A 21,727-nucleotide genomic window follows, 5' to 3' on the forward strand; every position below is an offset into this window, starting at 1 on the left:
ACAACATGAAGACAACGGGTATTCTCTCACCACAGATAGCCTCATTTGGGCCATGGACAGGGAACCAATAGCTATCAGTCATAGCTAGCTCTTAAAATACATTTCTTATTTTTTGTTTTCTTTTCTTTAAACCTGATTTTCTCCCAATTTGATTACCAATTCCTGCCCACTATCTAGCTTTCACCAATCACTTAACAGCTACCGAATGAGGATGGTGAAGATGAGGTGAGAAGACTGGTTTCACATGTCTGCCCCTTTTCCACCAAAGCAGTTCCAGGGCTGGTTCGGGGCCAGTGCTTAGTTTGGAACCGGGTTTTCTGTTTCCACTGACAAAGAACTGGCTCTGGGGCCAGAAAAACCGGTTCTAGGCTAGCACCAACTCTCTGCTGGGCCAGAGGAAAGAACCGTTTACGTCAGCGGGGGGGGGGCGGAGTTGTTAAGACCAACAACAATAGCAAGACCGCGAAAGGTCGCCATTTTTAAGCAACGAGAAGCAGCAGCTGTACAAACGCAAAGTCATCCATTATTGTTGTTGCTGCTTCTTCTTCTCCGTGTTGTTGTTGCTTCGATGTTCGCGCCAAAGTTTATGCAAACGCAGCAACGTAACTGACGTATACAGCGACGTAACTGATGTATACAGCGACATAATGACGTGGCTCCCCTTTGCACCGCGAGCTATGGAAAAGCAAACTGGTTCTCAGCTGGCTCGCAAGTTGAACGAGTTGTGAACCAGCACCAGCACTGTCCCCGAACCAGCCCTGGAACTGATTTAGTGGAAAAGGGGTATTAGAGTATGAGCTAGTCTTCTCCTAGCATGTGCATGCTACAAGACACGTGAACATGCCACATCTTTTTTTAATCTCCTGCTCATGCTACAACAGTAAGTAACAGCCACTCCGGAGAGTATGGCGAGGTATTGTCTATGTTGTTCATTCACAGTTAGTTGTTGCAGCTCCTCATATGGCTGAACAAGCCGATTCGCGATTTGCATGTGCGGCCGCAGTTAGGGCAGGTTGTTCCTCCTGGAAGAGTTGGTCTGCTTGGGGCTTGCTGCCTTGCTTTTCGGGCCTGTCTCTTTCGAACAGCATCGTCTATACGTTCGGATTCAAAGGTCTCGACTATTTTGGCTGTCCCCCAGCGCCAGGAGGAGCGGTCTGAGGTGAGACTTTCAAAGTCATTTAGCTCGACTTTTCCTTTTTTGAGGTATAATTTCAGAGTGTCTTTGTATCTCTTCTTTTGACCTCCCTGAGAGCGAGTTCCCACCTCAAGCTCTCCAAAGAAGATTTGTTTCGGGAGACGTGTGTCATCCATTCTGGCACAGTGCCCTGCCCAGCGTAGCTGGTTCTTCATGACCATGGATTCAATGCTGGTACTCTTTGCTTCTTCCAGCACGCTGACATTTGTCTGATAGTCTTTCCAGGAGATCCCAAGAATTCTTCGTAGGGAGCGTTGGTGAAATTGCTCCAGGGTTTTGAGGTGTCTGCGATATGTCACCCATGTCTCGCTGCCGTATAAGAGGGTTGGTATGATCACAGCTTTGTACACCATTATTTTCGTGTCAGTTTTGAGGTTACAGTTCTCGAATACGCGTTTCCGAAGTTTTCCAAAAGATGCGCATGCACTCCCAAGTCGGTGAGTAACTTCGTCATCGATGTTTGCTTTAGTGTTGAGAATGCTTCCGAGATAGCAGAAGTGTTCAACAGATTCCAGTGTTTCCCCATCTAGTTCTAGTTCAGAGCAGCTCAAACACTGAACACATTGTTTTGCATCATGTCGAAAGTTCTTTAAGATGGGAACTGATTTGTAGTTCGTTAATGCCATTCCGAGACCCCAAGCAGTGAAAGGTTCTATGTATGGTATTGCTAAACTTAAATCTATTCTGGCACAAGGCTTCCTCATGGGGTTAAGGATTCTTCAGTTCCTTAGTGAAGGGGTTCACTTTTCTGATGGGGAAACACTGATTGTATCTGTAGGGTTCTGCATACTGTATCACTTTATCAGTTTCGTATTGTGTAAGCTTTTATTCTGCACTCTACTGTATAAAAACAATACAATGGGCTATTACAATAAACAATGCTGTAAATTTTATTTCCAGTAACTACAACCCCAATTCCAAAAAAGTTGGGATGCTGTGTAAACTGTAAATAAAAACAGAATGTGAAGATTTGCAAATCATGGAAACCTGACATTTCATTGAAAATAGTACAAAGACAACATATCAGATGTTGAAACTGAGAAATTTTATTGTTTTTTGAAAAATATAGGCTCATTTTGAATTTGATGTCAGCAACATGTTTCAGAAAAGTTGGGACGGGGCAAGAAAAGACTGAAAAAGTTGTGTAATGCAAAAAAAAAAACTCAAAACCCTAATTTGGTTAATTGGCAACAGGTCAGTAAGATGACTGGGTATAAAAAGAGCATCCCAGAGAGGTGGAGTCTCTCAGAAGTAAAGATGGGGAGGGGTTCACTGCTCTGTGAAAGACTGCGTGGGCAAACAATGCAACAATTAAAGAATAACATTCCTCAATGTAAAACTGCAAAGAATTTGTGGATCACATCATCTATGGTTCATAATATCATTAAAAGATTCAGAGAATCTGGAGAAATCTCTGTATGCAAGAGACAAGGCTGAAAACTGACATTGGAGCCCTGTGATCTTCAGGCCCTCAGGAGACACTGCATTAAAAGCAGACACGTGTCTGTAGTGGAAATCACTGTATGGGCTCAGGAACACTTCAGAAAACCATCGTCAGTGAACACAGTTCATGACTGCATCCACAAATGCAAGTTAAAACCAGATATAAACAATATCCAGAAACATCGCCACCTTCTCTGGGCCCGAGCTCTTTTACGATGGACTGAGGCGAAGTGGAAAACTGTCCTAAGGTCTGACGAATCAAAAGTAGAAATTCTTTTTAGAAATCATGGACCCCACGTCCTCCAGGCTAAAGAGGAGAGGGACCATCCGGCTTGTTATCAGTGCACAGTTCAAAAGCAGCATCTGTGATGGCATAAGGGTACATTAGTGCACATGACATGGGGAGCTTGTACATCTGGGAAGGCATCATTAATGCTGAATGATACATACACGTTTCAGAGCAATATGCTGCCATCCAGACAAAATCTTCTTCAGAGAAGGCATTCCTTCTTTCAGGAAGACAATGCCAAATTGCTTTCTGCACATATTAAAACTGCATGGCTCCGTAGTAAAAGAGTCCGGGTGCTAAACTGGCCTGCTGCAGTCCAGAGCTGTCTCCCATTTAAAACATTTGGCACAACACAGTGGTAAACACGCTCCTGTCCTAACATTTTTGAAACATATTGTTGACATCAAATTCAAAATGAGCATATATTTTTCAAAAAACAAAATTTCTCAGGTTCAACATTTGATATGCTGTCTTTGTACTATTTTCAATTATAGGGATTCCATGATTTGCAAATTATCGCATTCTGTTTTTATTTACAATTTACACAGCATCCCGACTTTTTTGGAATTGGGGTTGTACCTTTTATGTTCCAAGCTGTATTTATGTCTAACTAATGCTTTTTAATCATCACTTTAATCAGCATTTCTGTTCGTGTTCTTGTATTTGTATAATAAAGACCCGTGAAAAATACAGTCAGTTTTATCCAAGCTTCATAAAAAAAAAATTAACCTTTGCAGCAACACTCAACCCAACAAGTTTGATTTCATGGTATATTATTCTGTGGACATCCAGCTTTTCATATAACACCAGCACAAAGATAAATGTCTGGATGATGTCAATATACTCAGGAAATAAAGTGATTCATGATTCATGAAACTCTCAAATCCTTAACCTTAAGGGCAGATCTGTTTGTTCACTAAAGACATAACACTGCCTGGTGCAGTAGGGTTAAGGGTCTTCCCCAAGAGCATCACAGAAGCATGATGGTGCCATTAATTTTCCTGTTCACAGCCCAGTCACTGACCAGGGAAATGCTACCAGACTTGGGATTTTAACTGACATTTGTCTGTCTGCTGGGTGGTTTCTGTTATCAAAGAGCGAGTGATTCCCTGTTTATAGCCACAAATTTTAATGTTGAGATAATAAATACACTTTTAAATCACTTTTTTTATACTTCAGTGCATTTCCAAGTGCCAAGATGAACAGCGTACCGAGAGGTCACATTTGTGTTTAACGGAGTCATTTTCTTTATTACTGTAGACTAGCTTTGTAGTCAAGACCACTTAAACTGAGACCAAGTCATGACCAAGACCAGACTGCATCAAGACTGAGACAAGACCAAGTCTTTGAGGGGTTGAGATCAAGTCAAGACCAAGACCAAGTCAGGGTGAGACCGAGTCAAGACCAGAACCAGACCAGTGGGTGTGAAGGAGGGTGTGGGAGGGGTGACGGCCATTAACATTAACAAAATTTCAAATTAGCGATGAGTCACATTATTGGTTGCATTTGAAGCAGGAAGGTTTCCATCCAATCACACAATAATGATGTTAACAAATAAATCAGACAATCCGCAGGCAATTTAGTGAAATCCCTCCAGCTGTTGTCTTGATTGGTCTTGAAATAAAATCCCGAGTCCTCTATATCTGAGACCGAGACGAGACCAAGTAAAAACACGGTCGATTCCGAGACAAGAATGAGACCTTCAAAAAGTGGTCTTGAAACCAAGACCAATCTCAAATCCTACAACACTACACTAGACACAATGGAACACAGCTTTAAAAGGAATTTCTGTTTCTCAAGTTCATTTTATATATCTGCTAACGTAGGGGTGGCCAAACTACGGCCCACGGGCCAACTGCGGCCCGTCGCTCTCTTTTATGTGGCCCACCATGAATTATAAAAATTAAACTGTAATTTCTCATCTCATCTCATTATCTCTAGCCGCTTTATCCTGTTCTACAGGGTCGCAGGCAAGCTGGAGCCTATCCCAGCTGACTACGGGCAGAAGGCGGGGTACACCCTGGACAAGTCGCCAGGTCATCACAGGGCTGACACATAGACACAGACAACCATTCACACCTACGCTCAATTTAGAGTCACCAGTTAACCTAACCTGCATGTCTTTGGACTGTGGGGGAAACCGGAGCACCCGGAGGAAACCCACGCGGACACGGGGAGAACGTGTAAACTCCACACAGAAAGGCCCTCGCCGGCCACGGGGCTCGAACCCAGAACCTTCTTGCTGTGAGGCGATAGCGCTAACCACTACACCACCGTGCCGCTAAGCTGTAATTTGTAAATTGTAATGTCAGTCTGAGTACATTGCACTTTTTAGTTTCAACACTGGGTGGCACTGCAATTTTGAGCAAGATTTGGCTCCGCTCTAGACTCTTTGGTTGAGTTACTCACATTCGCTCACGTTACTGTTGTTTACTTTATTGGTTGTTGCCTTGGAGACGAGCAAAGCACTCAGATGAGCGATTACATGCGCTATCACAGTAACTGACAAAAGATGGAAGTGAAAAGACAACAAAAAATAGAGTGAGTGTAGAAAATTTCAGACTAGATGGGAAAATGAATACTTTTTCGTAGAGATTAAGGGAAAATGTGTTTGTTTGATTTGCAAGGAGTCTGTAGCAGTGATGAAAGACTATAATGTTCGAAGACACTATGAAACTAAAAATCAGTCATACACTTCATACACTGGCCTGGAGAGGGAGAGAAAAGTCAAACAGATGACAGCTAGCCTGTTAGCGCAACAGCAGCATTTTTTTCGTGCCAACAAACTTCAAGAAAACAAACAGCACCAGAGCTAGCTATGAGGTATCTCAACTGATCGCTGAGCATGGAAAACCTTTCTCAGATGGTGAATTTGTTAAACACTGCCTCACTAAAGTTGCCGGGATAATGTGTCCAGAGAAGATTCAGGACTTCAGAAATGTGAGTTTGTCCAGACAAACAGTTGCCAGACGAATCGAAGACCTCTCAGCTAACTTGAAACAGCAAGTATCAGACAAGGCAAGAGCATTTGAGTTTTACTCAATTGCATGTGATGAGAGTACCGATGGGGCGGCACGGTGGTGTAGTGGTTAGCGCTGTCGCCTCACAGCAAGAAGATCCGGGTTCGAGCCCCGTGGCCGGCGAGGGCCTTTCTATGCGGAGTTTGCATGTTCTCCCCGTGCCCGCGTGGGTTTCCTCCGGGTGCTCCGGTTTCCCCCACAGTCCAAAGACATGCAGGTTAGGTTAACTGGTGACTCTAAATTGAGCGTAGGTGTGAATGTGAGTGTGAATGGTTGTCTGTGTCTATGTGTCAGCCCTGTGATGACCTGGCGACTTGTCCAGGGTGTACCCCGCCTTTCGCCCGTAGTCAGCTGGGATAGGCTCCAGCTTGCCTGCGACCCTGTAGAACAGGATAAAGCGGCTAGAGATAATGAGATGAGATGAATTCCACTGTATAAATCTGGGGACAAACACAACTTCACAAATTACAGACCTGTTTCTTTACTTCCTCAATTCTCCAAAATTCTTGAAAAACTTTTCAATAACAGATTAGATAAATTCATTGAAAAATACAAACTACTCAGTGATGGTCAATATGGATTTAGAGCAAATAGATCAACAGAGATGGCACTAATGGAATCAATTGAAGAAATCAGTAACTCTATAGATGATAAGAAATATGTCGCTGGGATATTTATTGATCTTCAAAAAGCTTTTGATACTATTAATCATGATATATTAATTAATAAGATGGAACAATATGGGATAAGGGGAGTTGTATTAAATTAGATAAAAAGTTATTTGAGCAACAGGATTCAATTTGTGAAGTTGGGTGACTCTGTCTCAACTCGTTTGAATATTGATTGTGGTGTCCCTCAGGGGTCAGTATTGGGTCCTAAACTGTTTATTCTTTATATAAATGATATGTGCAATCTAGCAAAGATATTTAAGATGGTATTATTTGCAGATGACACAAATGTTTTGTTCTGGAACAAATTTACATGAGTTAGAAAACATAATCTCTTCAGAATTGTGCAGGTTAAAAAGTTGGTTTGATCGAAATCAATTATCATTAAATCTGTCTAAAACAAAAATCATGTTATTTAATAATTATAAAATAAATAGGGCAATAAATGTACAGGTAGATGGTGTTGATATTGAAAGAGTTTCTAATAATAAATTTCTTGGGGTAATAATAGATGATAGAATTAATTGGAAATCACATATAAAATACATACTAATGAAACTATCAAGAAGCATATCTGTGTTGAGTAAAGCTAAGCACGTCCTGGACTATAATTCACTCCGCATTCTTTACTGTTCCCTGGTTTTACCGTACTTAAATTACTGCTCAGTGGTGTGGGGAAATACGTATAAATGTTCACTTCATGCAATAACTATACTTCAGAAAAGAGCTATAAGAATAATTCATAGTGCTGGTTACCGAGATCATACTAATTCACTATTCTTAAATTCAAAATGTTTAAAATTCAGGGATATTATAGAATATAAAACTGCCTTAGTAATGTACAAAGTAAGGAATTATAAAGTACCAAGGAATATCCAAATAATGCTCTCGGATAGAGAGGGGGGCTATAATTTTAGGGGGAAATTGAAATTTAAAATTCGCAGTGCTAGGACAACGTTAAAAATGTTCAGTATTTCTATTTGTGGAGTAAAGCTATGGAACAGTTTGAATGTGGAGCTCATGAAATGTACAACTATAAACCAGTTCAAAAAAAGGTATAAGGAACAGATCTTTACGAGGTATAGGGAGGAGGAATTACAATAACATGCTATTGATAATATAAGTGCATATATGCGGGTATGAGTACATACGGATATATAAAAAGTGAGTATTTGTATATGTATGTACAACCCCAATTCCAAAAAAGTTGGGACAAAGTACAAATTGTAAATAAAAACGGAATGCAATAATTTACAAATCTCAAAAACTGATATTGTATTCACAATAGAACATAGACAACATATCAAATGTCGAAAGTGAGACATTTTGAAATTTCATGACAGCAACACATCTCAAAAAAGTTGGGACAGGGGCAATAAGGGGCTGGAAAAGTTAAAGGTACAAAAAAGGAACAGCTGGAGGACCAAATTGCAACTCATTAGGTCAATTGGCAATAGGTCATTAACATGACTGGGTATAAAAAAAGCATCTTGGAGTGGCAGCGGCACTCAGAAGTAAAGATGGGAAGAGGATCACCAATCCCCCTAATTCTGCACCGACAAATAGTGGAGCAATATCAGAAAGGAGTTCGACAGTGTAAAATTGCAAAGAGTTTGAACATATCATCATCTACAGTGCATAATATCATCAAAAGATTCAGAGAATCTGGAAGAATCTCTGTGCGTAAGGGTCAAGGCCGGAAGACCATGCTGGGTGCCCGTGATCTTCGGGCCCTTAGATGGCACTGCATCACATACAGGCATGCTTCTGTATTGGAAATCACAAAATGGGCTCAGGAATATTTCCAGAGAACATTATCTGTGAACACAATTCACCGTGCCATCCGCCGTTGCCAGCTAAAACTCTATAGTTCAAAGAAGAAGCCGTATCTAAACATGATCCAGAAGCGCAGACGTCTTCTCTGGGCGAAGGCTCATTTAAAATGGACTGTGGCAAAGTGGAAAACTGTTCTGTGGTCAGATGAATCAAAATGTGAAGTTCTTTATGGAAATCAGGGACGCCGTGTCATTCGGACTAAAGAGGAGAAGGACGACTCAAGTTGTTATCAGCGCTCAGTTCAGAAGCCTGCATCTCTGATGGTATGGGGCTGCATTAGTGCGTGTGGCATGGGCAGCTTACACATCTGGAAAGACACCATCAATGCTGAAAGGTATATCCAGGTTCTAGAGCAACATATGCTCCCATCCAGACAACGTCTCTTTCAGGGAAAACCTTGCATTTTCCAACATGACAATGCCAAACCACATACTGCATCAATTACAGCATCATGGCTGCGTAGAAGAAGGGTCCGGGTACTGAACTGGCCAGCCTGCAGTCCAGATCTTTCACCCATAGAAAACATTTGGCGCATCATAAAACGGAAGATACGACAAAAAAGACCTAAGACAGTTGAGCAACTAGAATCCTACATTAGACAAGAATGGGTTAACATTCCTATCCCTAAACTTGAGCAACTTGTCTCCTCAGTCCCCAGACGTTTACAGACTGTTGTAAAGAGAAAAGGGGATGTCTCACTGTGGTAAACATGGCCTTGTCCCAACTTTTTTGAGATGTGTTGTTGTCATGAAATTTAAAATCACCTAATTTTTCTCTTTAAATGATACATTTTCTCAGTTTAAACATTTGATGTATCATCTATGTTCTATTCTGAATAAAATATGGAATTTTGAAACTTCCACATCATTGCATTCCGTTTTTATTTACAATTTGTACTTTGTCCCAACTTTTTTGGAATCGGGGTTGTATGTATGTATGTATGTATGTATGTATGTATAGTGCATAACTGTATATAATATATAAGCATAATATGCATAATTAGGATATGGGTGTCTGTGTACGTATGGATGTGTATAGTTATAGGTATGTGTATATGTATGTACTGTATATATGTATTGTATGTGTGTATATATGCATAGCATAAGTATTTGTATATATATGATTTGATTTGGGCGATATTATACCATGTTAGTATATCTTGGTATGTTGGTATGTTTTTTTTGTTGACTTTGCTTTCTTTTGTACATATAGTTTATTATGGTGGAAAGTGACGTTTGATTAACGGTGGTATAGAGGGTTAGGATTTGATAAGTTATTTATTTCTTCCTAATCCTTTCTGAACATTATTATGTTATTGCCTTGTGGCTACGCTATTCTGTTTATAATGATGTTTTGATGATTGCATTTTTTATTTTTTGTTTGTTTTTATATCTTCTTTACTGTTCGGAATAAAGCAATCAATCAATCGAGACGTGCTGCTGTAATATAAAGAAAATCAATCGCTTATTACTATGAATTATTCAGCATCGACACTATTGCTGGGTTTCAGTCACGTGACTTATCTTAGCGGTTTTACGGGAAGTGAAATAGCTGGTGGTCTAAGCGGCTGCCGTCGTGCAAACACCTAGCGATAACTTTGATCAGAGTACGCTGGTAATCTGGAAGCCACTGCTGGTTTTAGATATATTCAGAAGATTGCTCTGTGCAATGGAATCGACCCCTACAGTCTGGGAAAGAAGGATTTGTCATACGATCTCGAAAACTACCCTTCAGTCGAGTTCCCTGACATCTCGAACTATCTGGTGTTGCAGACGTCCTTCTACACCGCAAAACAGATGAAAGCGTGGAAGAGTATGGAGGCTTACAGCTTTTTTGTATGTGGCTGGGTAAAGGACCTCGGGATCAAGTCGCTGCCCAATGAATTCTGGATTGTTTTTGCCCGTGGAAGTAGGTTTTCCTTTTTTTAAGCTTTTCTTCACGTCTTTACTGCAAGTTGAAGTGTAAACAAACAACAGTTGGCTTGATTCTCACTTGTGTTGGCTCTTATCTCTCAGCTAAATCATTCACAAAGATCATCAGAAACCCCTTTAAAGACCTGGATCTTAGTTAAACAAGACGGAGAAGTGATCACGGCGCATTGTAACTGTACGGCTGGGGAAGAATTTTGTCGTGACCTTCATGCATATGGACTTTGTGAGGAGTAAACAAAGAAACAGCTGGGGACTTTAGCGCTTCGTGACTAAAAAAAGTACCGTAAAATAACGACACACAGCAAGAAAAGTACTTGGAAAACACTAAGGACAGAGCTGAGAGGGAAATACAAACCTTTCACCAAGTGAAACTCGAGCGCGCTTCGACTCGGCTCCCTTTGATTTCAGTGAAAGGTTCGAAAGCCACCTTTCTCCACGTCTTTCTGTGAAATCCTGTGTTCGTTCACCCTTTTTTATTAGTTCACGGGGAACCCTGAAGAAACTTTTATCAGTTTCACGGTTTGATCGATTCAAACAACCTAAAACAACGCAAGCATAAGGCATTTGTCATGCAAGCAATGCACCTTCTCCGTATAAACGCTTTGTTAACTGAGCTTTGGTCGACCACCAGCTAAAGTTTTGAATAACTAATGAGGCGGATGTGACGTCACGTGAAACCCAGCAATTAAGGGTACAGTTGCTTGGTCTGACCCTCAACGGGATATATTTTATACTTTGGGTTCTATTCAGTTAAAGCTATACCGCCTTTCAGATTTTTCAAGTGTAGTCATTAAAAGAATTTTCCCCGACACCAAATTATTTTTGTTTAGTGGACCAAAAGCTACTGAATTAAAAATCACAGACTTCCAATTTTATGATTTTTTAAATAGAACAATTAATGAATTTATCTCCACTCATGAATTTATGCAGCCACTGGGGGTACATAATTGTACTCTTGGTGCCGGTCCCAAGCCCGGATAAATTGGAGAGGGTTGCATCAGGAAGGGCATCCGGCGTAAAACTGCGCCAAATCTAACATGCGGAATGAAAAGAGAAATACCATACCGGATCGGTCGGGGCCCGGGTTAACAACGACCGCCTCCGGTACTGTTGATCAACAGGGTGCCAGTGGAAAGTGTGCTACTGTTGCGCCAAAACAGAGAAGGAGAAAGAGAGGGGGAGGCGTGTTAGGAGAGAGCGTGAAAGATGGAAGGGAAGGAGCTTAGAATTGAGGGTAGGAACACTGAATGTGGGAACATTGACTGGCACAGCGAGAGAGTTAGCAGGTATGATGGAAAGAAGGAAGTTGGACATTTTGCGTGTGCAGGAGATGAGGTGGAAAGGAAGCAAGGCCAAGAACATTGGAGATGGATGCAAGTTGTTTTATTATGGAGTCGATGGAAAGAGAAATGGTGTTGGTATTGTTTTGAGGGGAGAGTTGGTCAGCAGTGTGATTGATGTGAAGAGGGTGTCAGATAGAGTGATAGGCATGAAGTTGGAGATTCAAGGAGTGGTAATCAATGTTGTGTGTGCCTACGCCCCACAGGTTGGATGTGAGAATGAAGAGAAAGAGTCTTTCTGGGAAAAGATGGATGAAGTGGTAGAAAGTATACCGAGGGAGGAGCGCGTGCTGATAGGAGCAGATTTCAACGGACATGTTGGCGAGGGAAACCGAGGAGATGAGGACGTGATGGACAGATATGGTGTAAGAGAGAGAAATGTGGAAATGGTTGATTTTTCAAAGAGGATGAATTTGGAAATAGTCAAAGCATACTTCGAGAAGAAAGAGCAGCACAGGGTGACGTTTAAGAGTGGAGGAAGATCTACACTGGTGGACTACATACTCTGCAGAAGGGGTAACCTGAAGGAGATTGGAAACTGTAAAGTGATGGCAGGGGAGAGTGTAGCTAGACAACATCGAGTGGTCGTGTGCAGGATGAGCTTGAAAGTGAAAAAGAGGAAGCGTGAAATAGTGGAGCCGAAGATTAAGTGGTGGAAACTAAGGCCCTGTCCACACGGCAACGGATTCAGGTGACTCCGATACAATTGCTTATCGTTTAGGCCTGGCGTCCACACGGCACCGGCGTTTTGGGTGCCCAAAACGCAATCTTTTTGAGAACGGGTTCCAGAGTGGAAAGATCTGGCAACGTTGCCGTTGTGAAGTCGTCTGGATGAGTAAAACGGATTTGTTTACGATGACGTCACAACCACATGACTGTGAGTGCTTCAAGCCGGGTAGAAGTGTAACGAATATCACCAGGAAAAAGCCTTACAGAGCACTAGTGAGAGTGAAACACGAGCTTGGATATTATTATTATTATTATTATTATTATTATTATGTTCAGTGTTAGTTCACAGTAGTAATGCAAGAAGCAGAATAGTGACAGTAATAGTGAAGCAAAAGCATGCAATTGTACAAACACTGCAGCTCTACAGCAAAATATTCATTTATGAAATGGTCTGATTCTTAACACCAGTAGTGCCAATGATCTCATTGCGATGCGATGCGAGTTGTCAACAAATCCTATAACTTGGTTCATGAAACGCGCTTACAAAATATTTTCACTGTGAATATTTATTGTGTAATGGTGCAAAGTGAGAGAGAGAGAGAGAGAGAGAGAGAGAGAGAGAATAGCCCTTAGGGCAGAGTCAATCCCACCAGCAAAACTAGGGGGAAAAAAGAGCGATCTCACCTCTTCAGATGATGGTTTAAGTCCTAGAATACATTCCTCAAAAAAGCAAATTAATCCATCAACGTGTATATCATTCAATTTATTCCGGACCATTAAAGACGCCGCCTTCCGCGTACGTCATCCTCGCCGCCATATTGGAAAGGTCAAAGCGGAGAATAAAGATTAGCTGCGTTTAACTGTACCAACAGGTTTACCGTCCAAACGAGATCACATGGGATTACCTTTCACAGGTGAGACTGGAAAAATACTTTTCATTGTATTTGGTCATTATAATGTAATTTTCCGAACAGATTTTCCTGACTTTGTGGCTAATATGAAGTCTCGCGCATAATAGTTTATGCGCATGCGTCCTTACTTCTTCTATTCCCATACGAAAAAGAACAGTAAAGAACTTATAAGAGTTTACCACTGTCTTAGTAGTAAATCCTTATAAATATAAGGATAAATCCTTATAAGGATTTATAAATAAATATATATGCCATGTATGATTTACTCCTGAAAGTGGCCCATTTTGCATTTTCCTCATACAAATTTTTTATGAAAATCTAGTATGTATGAAGTGAACATTGTGCATGGTTTTTACAGATAATGTGTATGATGAATTACACCGTCTTTGTATGCTTCACGTAATGTTTGTAGTTTTAAATTATATTTTACAGTTTAAAATGTATATGCCTTTTATATGTAAATCCACATATGTTTGTGTTGGATTTACATATAAAAGGCATGTACATTTTAAACTGTAAAATATAATTTAAAACTACAAACATTACGTGAAGCATACAAAGACGGTGTAATTCATCATACACATTATCTGTAAAAACCATGCACAATGTTCACTTCATACATACTAGATTTTCATAAAAAATTTGTATGAGGAAAATGCAAAATGGGCCACTTTCAGGAGTAAATCATACATGGCATATATATTTATTTATAAATCCTTATAAGGATTTACTACTAAGACAGTGGTAAACTCTTATAAGTTCTTTACTGTTATTTTTCGTATGGGTTGTTCTGGTGTCTCCGAAGGGACCGTCTTACAGCGCCCCTAGAGGTGTGGCATGTGTATTGCATCGTTTTCAGCAAGCGTTGCGTTGCCATATGGACCCGATATTTTACTGATTGTTGCCCATTTGGACGCGATATATTTTTAAATAACATCTCGTTGCCGTTGTCGTGTGGATGTAGCCTAAAAGAGGTTGAACATCAGAAGGAGTTTAGGGAAGAAATGAAATGAGCATTGAGTGGTCATGGAAGTCTGCCAGAAGATTGGAATACTACTGCTGTACTAGTAAAAGAGGCAGCAAGGAAGGTGCTAGGGTGGTCATCGGGAAGGAGGAAGGAAGACAAGGAGATATGGTGGTGGAACAAAGAAGTGCAGGAAATTATAAAAGAGAAGAGGCTAGCAAAGAAGAATTGGGACGATCAGAGAGACAAGGAAAGCAGGCGGTTATACAGAGAAACAAGACAGAAGGCAAAAAGATTGGTAGCGAAGGCAAAAGCAGATGCATACCAGGAGTTGTACGAAAGACTGGAGACCAAAGAAGGAGAGAAAGACCTGTACAGACTAGCTAGGCAGAGAAACAGAGAAGCGAGGGATGTACAACAGGTAAGTGTGATGAAAGATGGAAATGGAAATGTGCTGACAAACAAAGAGTGTATTAAGAAGGTGGAAAGAGTACTTTGAGGATTTATTAAATGAGGATAATCCAAGAGAGAAAAGGTCAGATTCATTGGAGACAGCAAATCAGGAAGCAGAGTTGGTTAGTAAGGATGAGGCGAGGGCAGCCATGAAAAGAATGAAGACTGGGAAAGGAGTTGGACCAGATGGTATCCTGATTGAGGCTTGGAGATGTTTGGGTGAGACGGCTGTGGAGTTCCTAACGAGATTGTTTAATAAGATCCTAGAGAATGAGGAAATGCCAAATGAATGGAGAAAGAGTGTGCTCGTCCCAATATCCAAGAATAAGGGGGATGTACAGAGCTGCAGTAATTACAGAGGGATAAAATTGATGAGCCACACCATGAAGCTCTGGAAAAGGGTATTGGAGGCGAGATTGAGAAGAGAGGTAGCAATCTGTGAATAGCAGTACGGGTTTATGCCAAGGAAGAGCATGTCGGATGCAATTTTTGCTTTAAGAATGTTAATGGAGAAGTACAGGGAAGGCCAGAGAAAGCTACACTGTGTGTTTGTGGACCTGGAGAAGGCATACGATAGAGTGCCGAGAGATGAGTTATGGTATTGTATGAGAAAGAGTGGAGTGAATGAGAAGTATATTAGAGTGGTGCAAGACATGTATGAGAACAGTGAAACAGCAGTGAGGTGTGCAGTTGGAACAACTGAATGGTTCAAGGTGAAGGTGGGACTCCATCAAGGATCTGCTTTGAGTCCTTTCTTGTTTGCCATAGTGATGGATTCACTTGACGGATGAAGTGAGGCAAGAGTCACCATTGAACATGATGTTTGTGGATGATATTGTGATATGTGGTGAAAGTAGAAAGGAGGTTGAGTTGGGTTTGGAGAGATGGAGGTATGCATTGGAACGAAGAGGAATGAAGGTGAGCAGGAGCAAAATAGAATACATGTGCATCAATGAGAATGGGGATGAGAGTGTAGTGAACATGCAAGGAGTAGACGTAAAGAAAGTTGGTGAATTCAAGTACCTGGGCTCAACTGTGCAGGAAAATGGGGGCTGCGATAGTGAGGTGAGAAAGAGAGTGCAGGCAGGGTGGAGCAGGTGGAGAAGGATTTCAGGAGTCATTTGTGATAGGAAAGACCCAGCAAAAGTGAAAGGTAAGATGTATAAGACAGTAGTGAGACCAGCTGTGATGTATGGATTGGAGACCGCACCCTTAACGAAGAGACAGGAGGCAAAGTTGGAGGTGGCGGAGCTGAGGATGTTAAGGTTTGTGACGGGAGTGACGAGGTTGGACAGGACAAGGAACAAGCACATCAGAGGGACAGCACATGTGGAGAGCTTGGGAATTAAGCTAAGAGAGATGAGACTGAGATGGTATGGGCACATCCTGAGAAGAGATGCAGAGCATGTTGGAAGGAGAATGTTGAGGATGGAGCTACCAGGCAAACGAAAACGAGACGAAAGATCCGCTGTGGCGACCCCTAATCGGGAGCAGCCAAAAGAAGAAGAAGAATGAATTTATCTCCACATGGCTCTAAATTCTCTGCTATTTTTTCCTGCTTCACCATGACCCAATTCAAGATACTACGTCATGCATCACGTGGTGGGCTTTCCCCATTCGCACAAGGCATTGTGGGATACAAATTTGAAACAGAAGAGAAAAATGGAGGACGTGAGTGTGCAAATGAAAAGTGAAAGACCGACTACAGTAACGGAAAGAAAGCGAGAAGAAAAGACGTTATGTTATATACGAAGGAAAGGAAACGCAGGACCAAACTAATAAATATCGGTGCTCAGCGAGCACCTCGGTGTGATCAGCTGTTCGTTTAGCGACAGAATGACGGAACTGTCAGTGCACGCTCAAAGGTAAACCTGTAGATGGCAGTAATGCAACACTGTGGATGCCAGCTGCCGTAAAACCCAAAAGAAGAAGAAGAAGGTAAACCTGCGCATGCGCACACTCTGTCTGCTTGACTGCGCGAAGCGAGCGATTTCATGCACATTATTTGCTTTAATCCCCTCAAATTAAATAACTTCCCAGCCACAGAATGGCCTGATATTTTGCGAGATATTACAGAAATAAACATATATCACAATGACCACATTTCAGACGGAACTAAATTTCACCAATTTTATGAAATCGAAAGGCCATCCAGCTTTAAGTTTATTATTTTTACATGCAAGAGTACTTCAAAAAGTTCTTGGTCTCACCTGCAAACAAGGGGCGCAACTCCCATTTGGGGGCATAACTGTATACTATAAAGCCTTATATCACTGTCTACAAAAACTCAAATGTTAGAAGCAATGAAAGAAAGGAGAGGAAAGCTTCAAGCTGGTGTTCTGTTGCTCCAGGACAATGTGCCCATCCACACTGCACAGGTGGCAGGGGTAGAAGCAGCCAAATGTGGCTTTGAACTGTTGCCCCGTGCACCTTACTCACCCGACCTGGCACCACCTGACTTTGATCTGTTCCCCAAACTGAAATTCCACTCACGTTGTCACCATATTTAGAGTGATCATGAAATCATCCATGCTGTTGAAGAGGATCTGGAGGCTCAAAATATGACCTTCTTCCTCAAAGGGATGGTGAAGCTTGAACATTGGTGGACCAAGTGCATTGAAGTAAAAGGAGACGATGTTGAAAAATAATGCAAGAACAATCTTTCTCCTGTGACGTTTTCTGGGTGAGGCCGAGATACTTTTTGAAGTACTCTCATATTATTCAGTAATTGCAAGGAATTATTCAGTAACTACAGCAAAACCAGAACGTCAAGGACGTAGTAGTTCATCTGGCCTGTCATCAAAACAACCATGACGACCAAAACATCAACCAGATCTGAAATGTGACGATGTGAGAGAGGACCAACCTCCACGACAAACTGTTTACAACAGGAAAATCAACAAAATAACTAAATTTTGCTCCTCGAGGGAATATCGACCCAAAATATCGATCAGAACTGAATTCGGATGATAAATGAGAGACGAGATACAATTCTAGCGAGAAGAAAATGTGTTAAGTTGACTTAATGACTAATTTGTTGGCAAATAATTGACAATACAATGACCAATTTTTGTGCAGAAGGTTGAGTTCTTTCAAATAAAACAATCAGAACTGAAATCCATTGAGAACTGAAGGAGGAGATACGATTTAACTGAAAATCAACTAACAAATAACCAAGTTTTGTTCCTCAAGAGAAGATCTACTCAAAACATCAGTCAGAACTGAAATCAGATGATAAATCAGAGAGGAGATACAATTCTAATGAGAGGCCGGGAAAATGCGTTAATTTAGTCTACTTAGTAACTTGTTAGCAAAAAATCTGACAAAACAACGACCAAGTTTTGTGTGGAGTGATGAGTTCTTTCAAAAAAAAAACAAAAAAAACAATCGGAATGGAAATCCATGGAGAACTGATGAAGGAGATACGATTTAACTGAATTGTGGATGACAGACAAACGCCATGCCATGACGACAGCGCTTCGGCCTTATGGTCAGATGAGCAAATTATTGGGTCTATGACGGTGTGTAGTTATAGAACAAAAAAATATATATCTGCACAATATTTTTTTATCAGACAGTGTAACTCAGGTTATGTTTACTGTCACTAAGAGATGATGTCACTAATATTTTACATGACTGTCATTTTGTAATTTTATGCTTCAGCAACTTTGTAAACAAACATGCCTGGCACTTCATAATTATCTGATTCAAAAATTAGAAAGCTGCGTGATGAGGACTTGAGACAGCAAAACAGAACAAGCAGAGACACAGGGCCAGTAGGGTTGTACTTCGAGAGAGAGAGAGAGAGAGAGAGAGAGAGAGAGAGTGAGTATTGAACTTAATGTGCATTATTTCCATACCAGCAGTGTTGACTGATGAGGTCTCTTCAGTACAGCAGATGAAGAGGTATTGGTGATATGAAGTGCGTGTTGGTGTTCGTTTATGTACCTGCTGAAGAACCTGCGCCCACTCTGCGTGCTGACTGGCTGCTGAAGGCTGTGACGCCAGTCTGTAGAGCAGGTCTTCTCTGAGCCGGCACACTGGCTCGACTGTGGCCAAGCGAAACGCTTCACGTTCATGCTCCAAATTCAAGTCTACACAGGCACACACACACACACACAATTGCCACTAATAACATCATGCATATTAAGAGCATAAATCAAAGCCATGATCTGTATTTGAATCTGTATCTGTATTCAGATTTAAACCAAAATTGGGCGTGACCAAAGGATGAAAGGATGTATGTGGAACTGTTTGTTCATCAAGCTCACATTGTTATTATTTTTGTTTGTACCTAGCTGTCATATTTTAGTTTAGTTTATCTGAATAGTCACATATGTTACATTAAAAAAATTAATAAGTTGTTAGATATAACAACATAGATAGATAGATAGATAGATAGATAGATAGATAGATAGATAGATAGATAGATAGATAGATAGATAGATAGATAGATAGAGACAGACAGACAGACAGACAGACAGACAGACAGACAGACAGATAGATAGACATCAAGACAGATAGATAGATAGATAGATAGATAGACAGACAGACAGACAGACAGACAGACAGACAGATAGATAGATAGATAGATAGATAGATAGATAGATAGATAGAAAGAGACAGACAGACAGACAGATAGATAGACATCAAGACAGACAGATAGATAGATAGACAGACAGACAGACAGACAGACAGACAGAGATAGATAGATAGATAGATAGATAGATAGATAGATAGATAGATAGATAGATAGATAGATAGATAGACCGACAGACAGACAGACAGACAGACAGACAGACAGATAGATAGATAGATAGATAGATAGATAGATATACACACAGATAGATACACAGACAGACAGACAGACAGAGATAGATAGATAGATAGATAGATAGATAGATAGATAGATAGATAGATAGATAGATAGATAGATAGATAGATAGATAGATCTATTTGTCTATCTATTGTGAAATGATAGATTGACAGACAGACAGATAGACAGATAGACAGACAGACAGACAGACATAGATAGATAGATAGATAGATAGATAGATAGATAGATAGATAGATAGATAGATAGATAGATAGATAGATAGATAGATAGATCTATCTGTCTATCTATTGTGAAATGATAGATTGACAGACAGACAGATAGACAGACAGACAGACAGACAGACAGACATAGATAGATAGATAGATAGATAGATAGATAGATAGATAGATAGATAGATAGATAGATAGATAGATCTATCTGTCTATCTATTGTGAAATGATAGATTGACAGACAGACAGATAGACAGATAGACAGACAGACAGACAGACAGACATAGATAGATAGATAGATAGATAGATAGATAGATAGATAGATAGATAGATAGATAGATAGATAGATAGACACAGTGGGGCAAAAAAGTATTTAGTCAGCCACCAATTGTGCAAGTTCTCCCACTTAAAAAGATGAGAGAGGCCTGTAATTTTCATCATAGGTACACTTCAACTATGAGAGACAGAATGGGGGGAAAGAATCCAGGAAATCACATTGTAGGATTTTTAATGAATTAATTGGTAAATTCCTCAGTAAAATAAGTATTTGGTCACCTACAAACAAGCAAGATTTCTGGCTCTCACAGACCTGTAACTTCTTATTTAAGAGGCTCCTCTGTCCTCCACTCGTTACCTGTATTAATGGCACCTGTTTGAACTCGTTATCAGTATAAAAGACACCTGTCCACAACCTCAAACAGTCACACTCCAAACTCCACTATGGCCAAGACCAAAGAGCTGTCAAAGGACACCAGAAACAAAATTGTAGACCTGCACCAGGCTGGGAAGACTGACTCTGCAATAGGTAAGCAGCTTGGTGTGAAGAAATCAACTGTGGGAGCAATTATTAGAAAATGGAAGACATACAAGACCACTGATAATCTCCCTCGATCTGGGGCTCCACGCAAGATCTCACCCCGTGGGGTCAAAACGATCACAAGAGCGGTGAGCAAAAATCCCAGAACCACACGGGGGGACCTAGTGAATGACCTGCAGAGAGCTGGGACCAAAGTAACAAAGGCTACCATCAGTAACACACTACGCCGCCAGGGACTCAAATCCTGCAGTGCCAGACGTGTCCGCCTGCTTAAGCCAGTACATGTCCAGGCCCGTCTGAAGTTTGCTAGAGAGCATTTGGATGATCCAGAAGAGGATTGGGAGAATGTCATATGGTCAGATGAAACCAAAATAGAACTTTTTGGTAAAAACTCAACTTGTCGTATTTGGAGGAGAAAGAATGCTGAGTTGCATCCAAAGAACACCATACCTACTGTGAAGCATGGGGGTGGAAACATCATGCTTTAGGGCTGTTTTTCTGCAAAGGGACCAGGACAACTGATCCGTGTAAAGGAAAGAATGAATGGGGCCATGTATCGTGAGATTTTGAGTGAAAACGTCCTTCCATCAGCAAGGGCATTGAAGATGAAACGTGGCTGGGTCTTTCAGCATGACAATGATCCCAAACACACCGCCCGGGCAACGAAGGAGTGGCTTCGTAAGAAGCATTTCAAGGTCCTTGAGTGGCCTAGCCAGTCTCCAGATCTCAACCCCATAGAAAATCGTTGGAGGGAGTTGAAAGTCCGTGTTGCCCAGCGACAGCCCCAAAACATCACTGCTCTAGAGGAGATCTGCATGGAGGAATGGGCCAAAATACCAGCAACAGTGTGTGAAAACCTTGTGAAGACTTACAGAAAACGTTTGACCTCTGTCATTGCCAACAAAGGGTATATAACAAAGTATTGAAATGAACTTTTGTTATTGACCAAATACTTATTTTCCACCATAATTTGCAAATAAATTCTTTAAAAATCAGACAATGTGATTTTCTGGATTTTTTTCTCATTCTGTCTCTCATAGTTGAGGTATACCTATGATGAAAATTACAGGCCTCTCTCATCTTTTTAAGTGGGAGAACTTGCACAATTGGTGACTGACTAAATACTTTTTTGCCCCACTGTACAC

At 40.9% G+C, this 21,727-nt stretch overlaps 1 protein-coding gene across 1 annotated transcript in view; it reads right to left on the reverse strand.

Annotated features, from left to right (window-relative positions):
• The window catches only part of LOC132892045 (coiled-coil domain-containing protein 148-like), a 353,986-nt gene that overhangs the window by 258,072 nt on the left and 74,187 nt on the right, over positions 1-21,727 (reverse strand). The window contains exon 6 of the mRNA XM_060930375.1: positions 18,668-18,813. Within this exon, the coding sequence (XP_060786358.1) occupies positions 18,668-18,813 (146 nt within the window). The remainder of the gene's footprint in view (positions 1-18,667; positions 18,814-21,727) is intronic.

Source organism: Neoarius graeffei, chromosome 9 (assembly GCF_027579695.1).
Source record: "Neoarius graeffei isolate fNeoGra1 chromosome 9, fNeoGra1.pri, whole genome shotgun sequence".
Classification (NCBI taxonomy): Eukaryota; Metazoa; Chordata; class Actinopteri; order Siluriformes; family Ariidae; genus Neoarius; species Neoarius graeffei.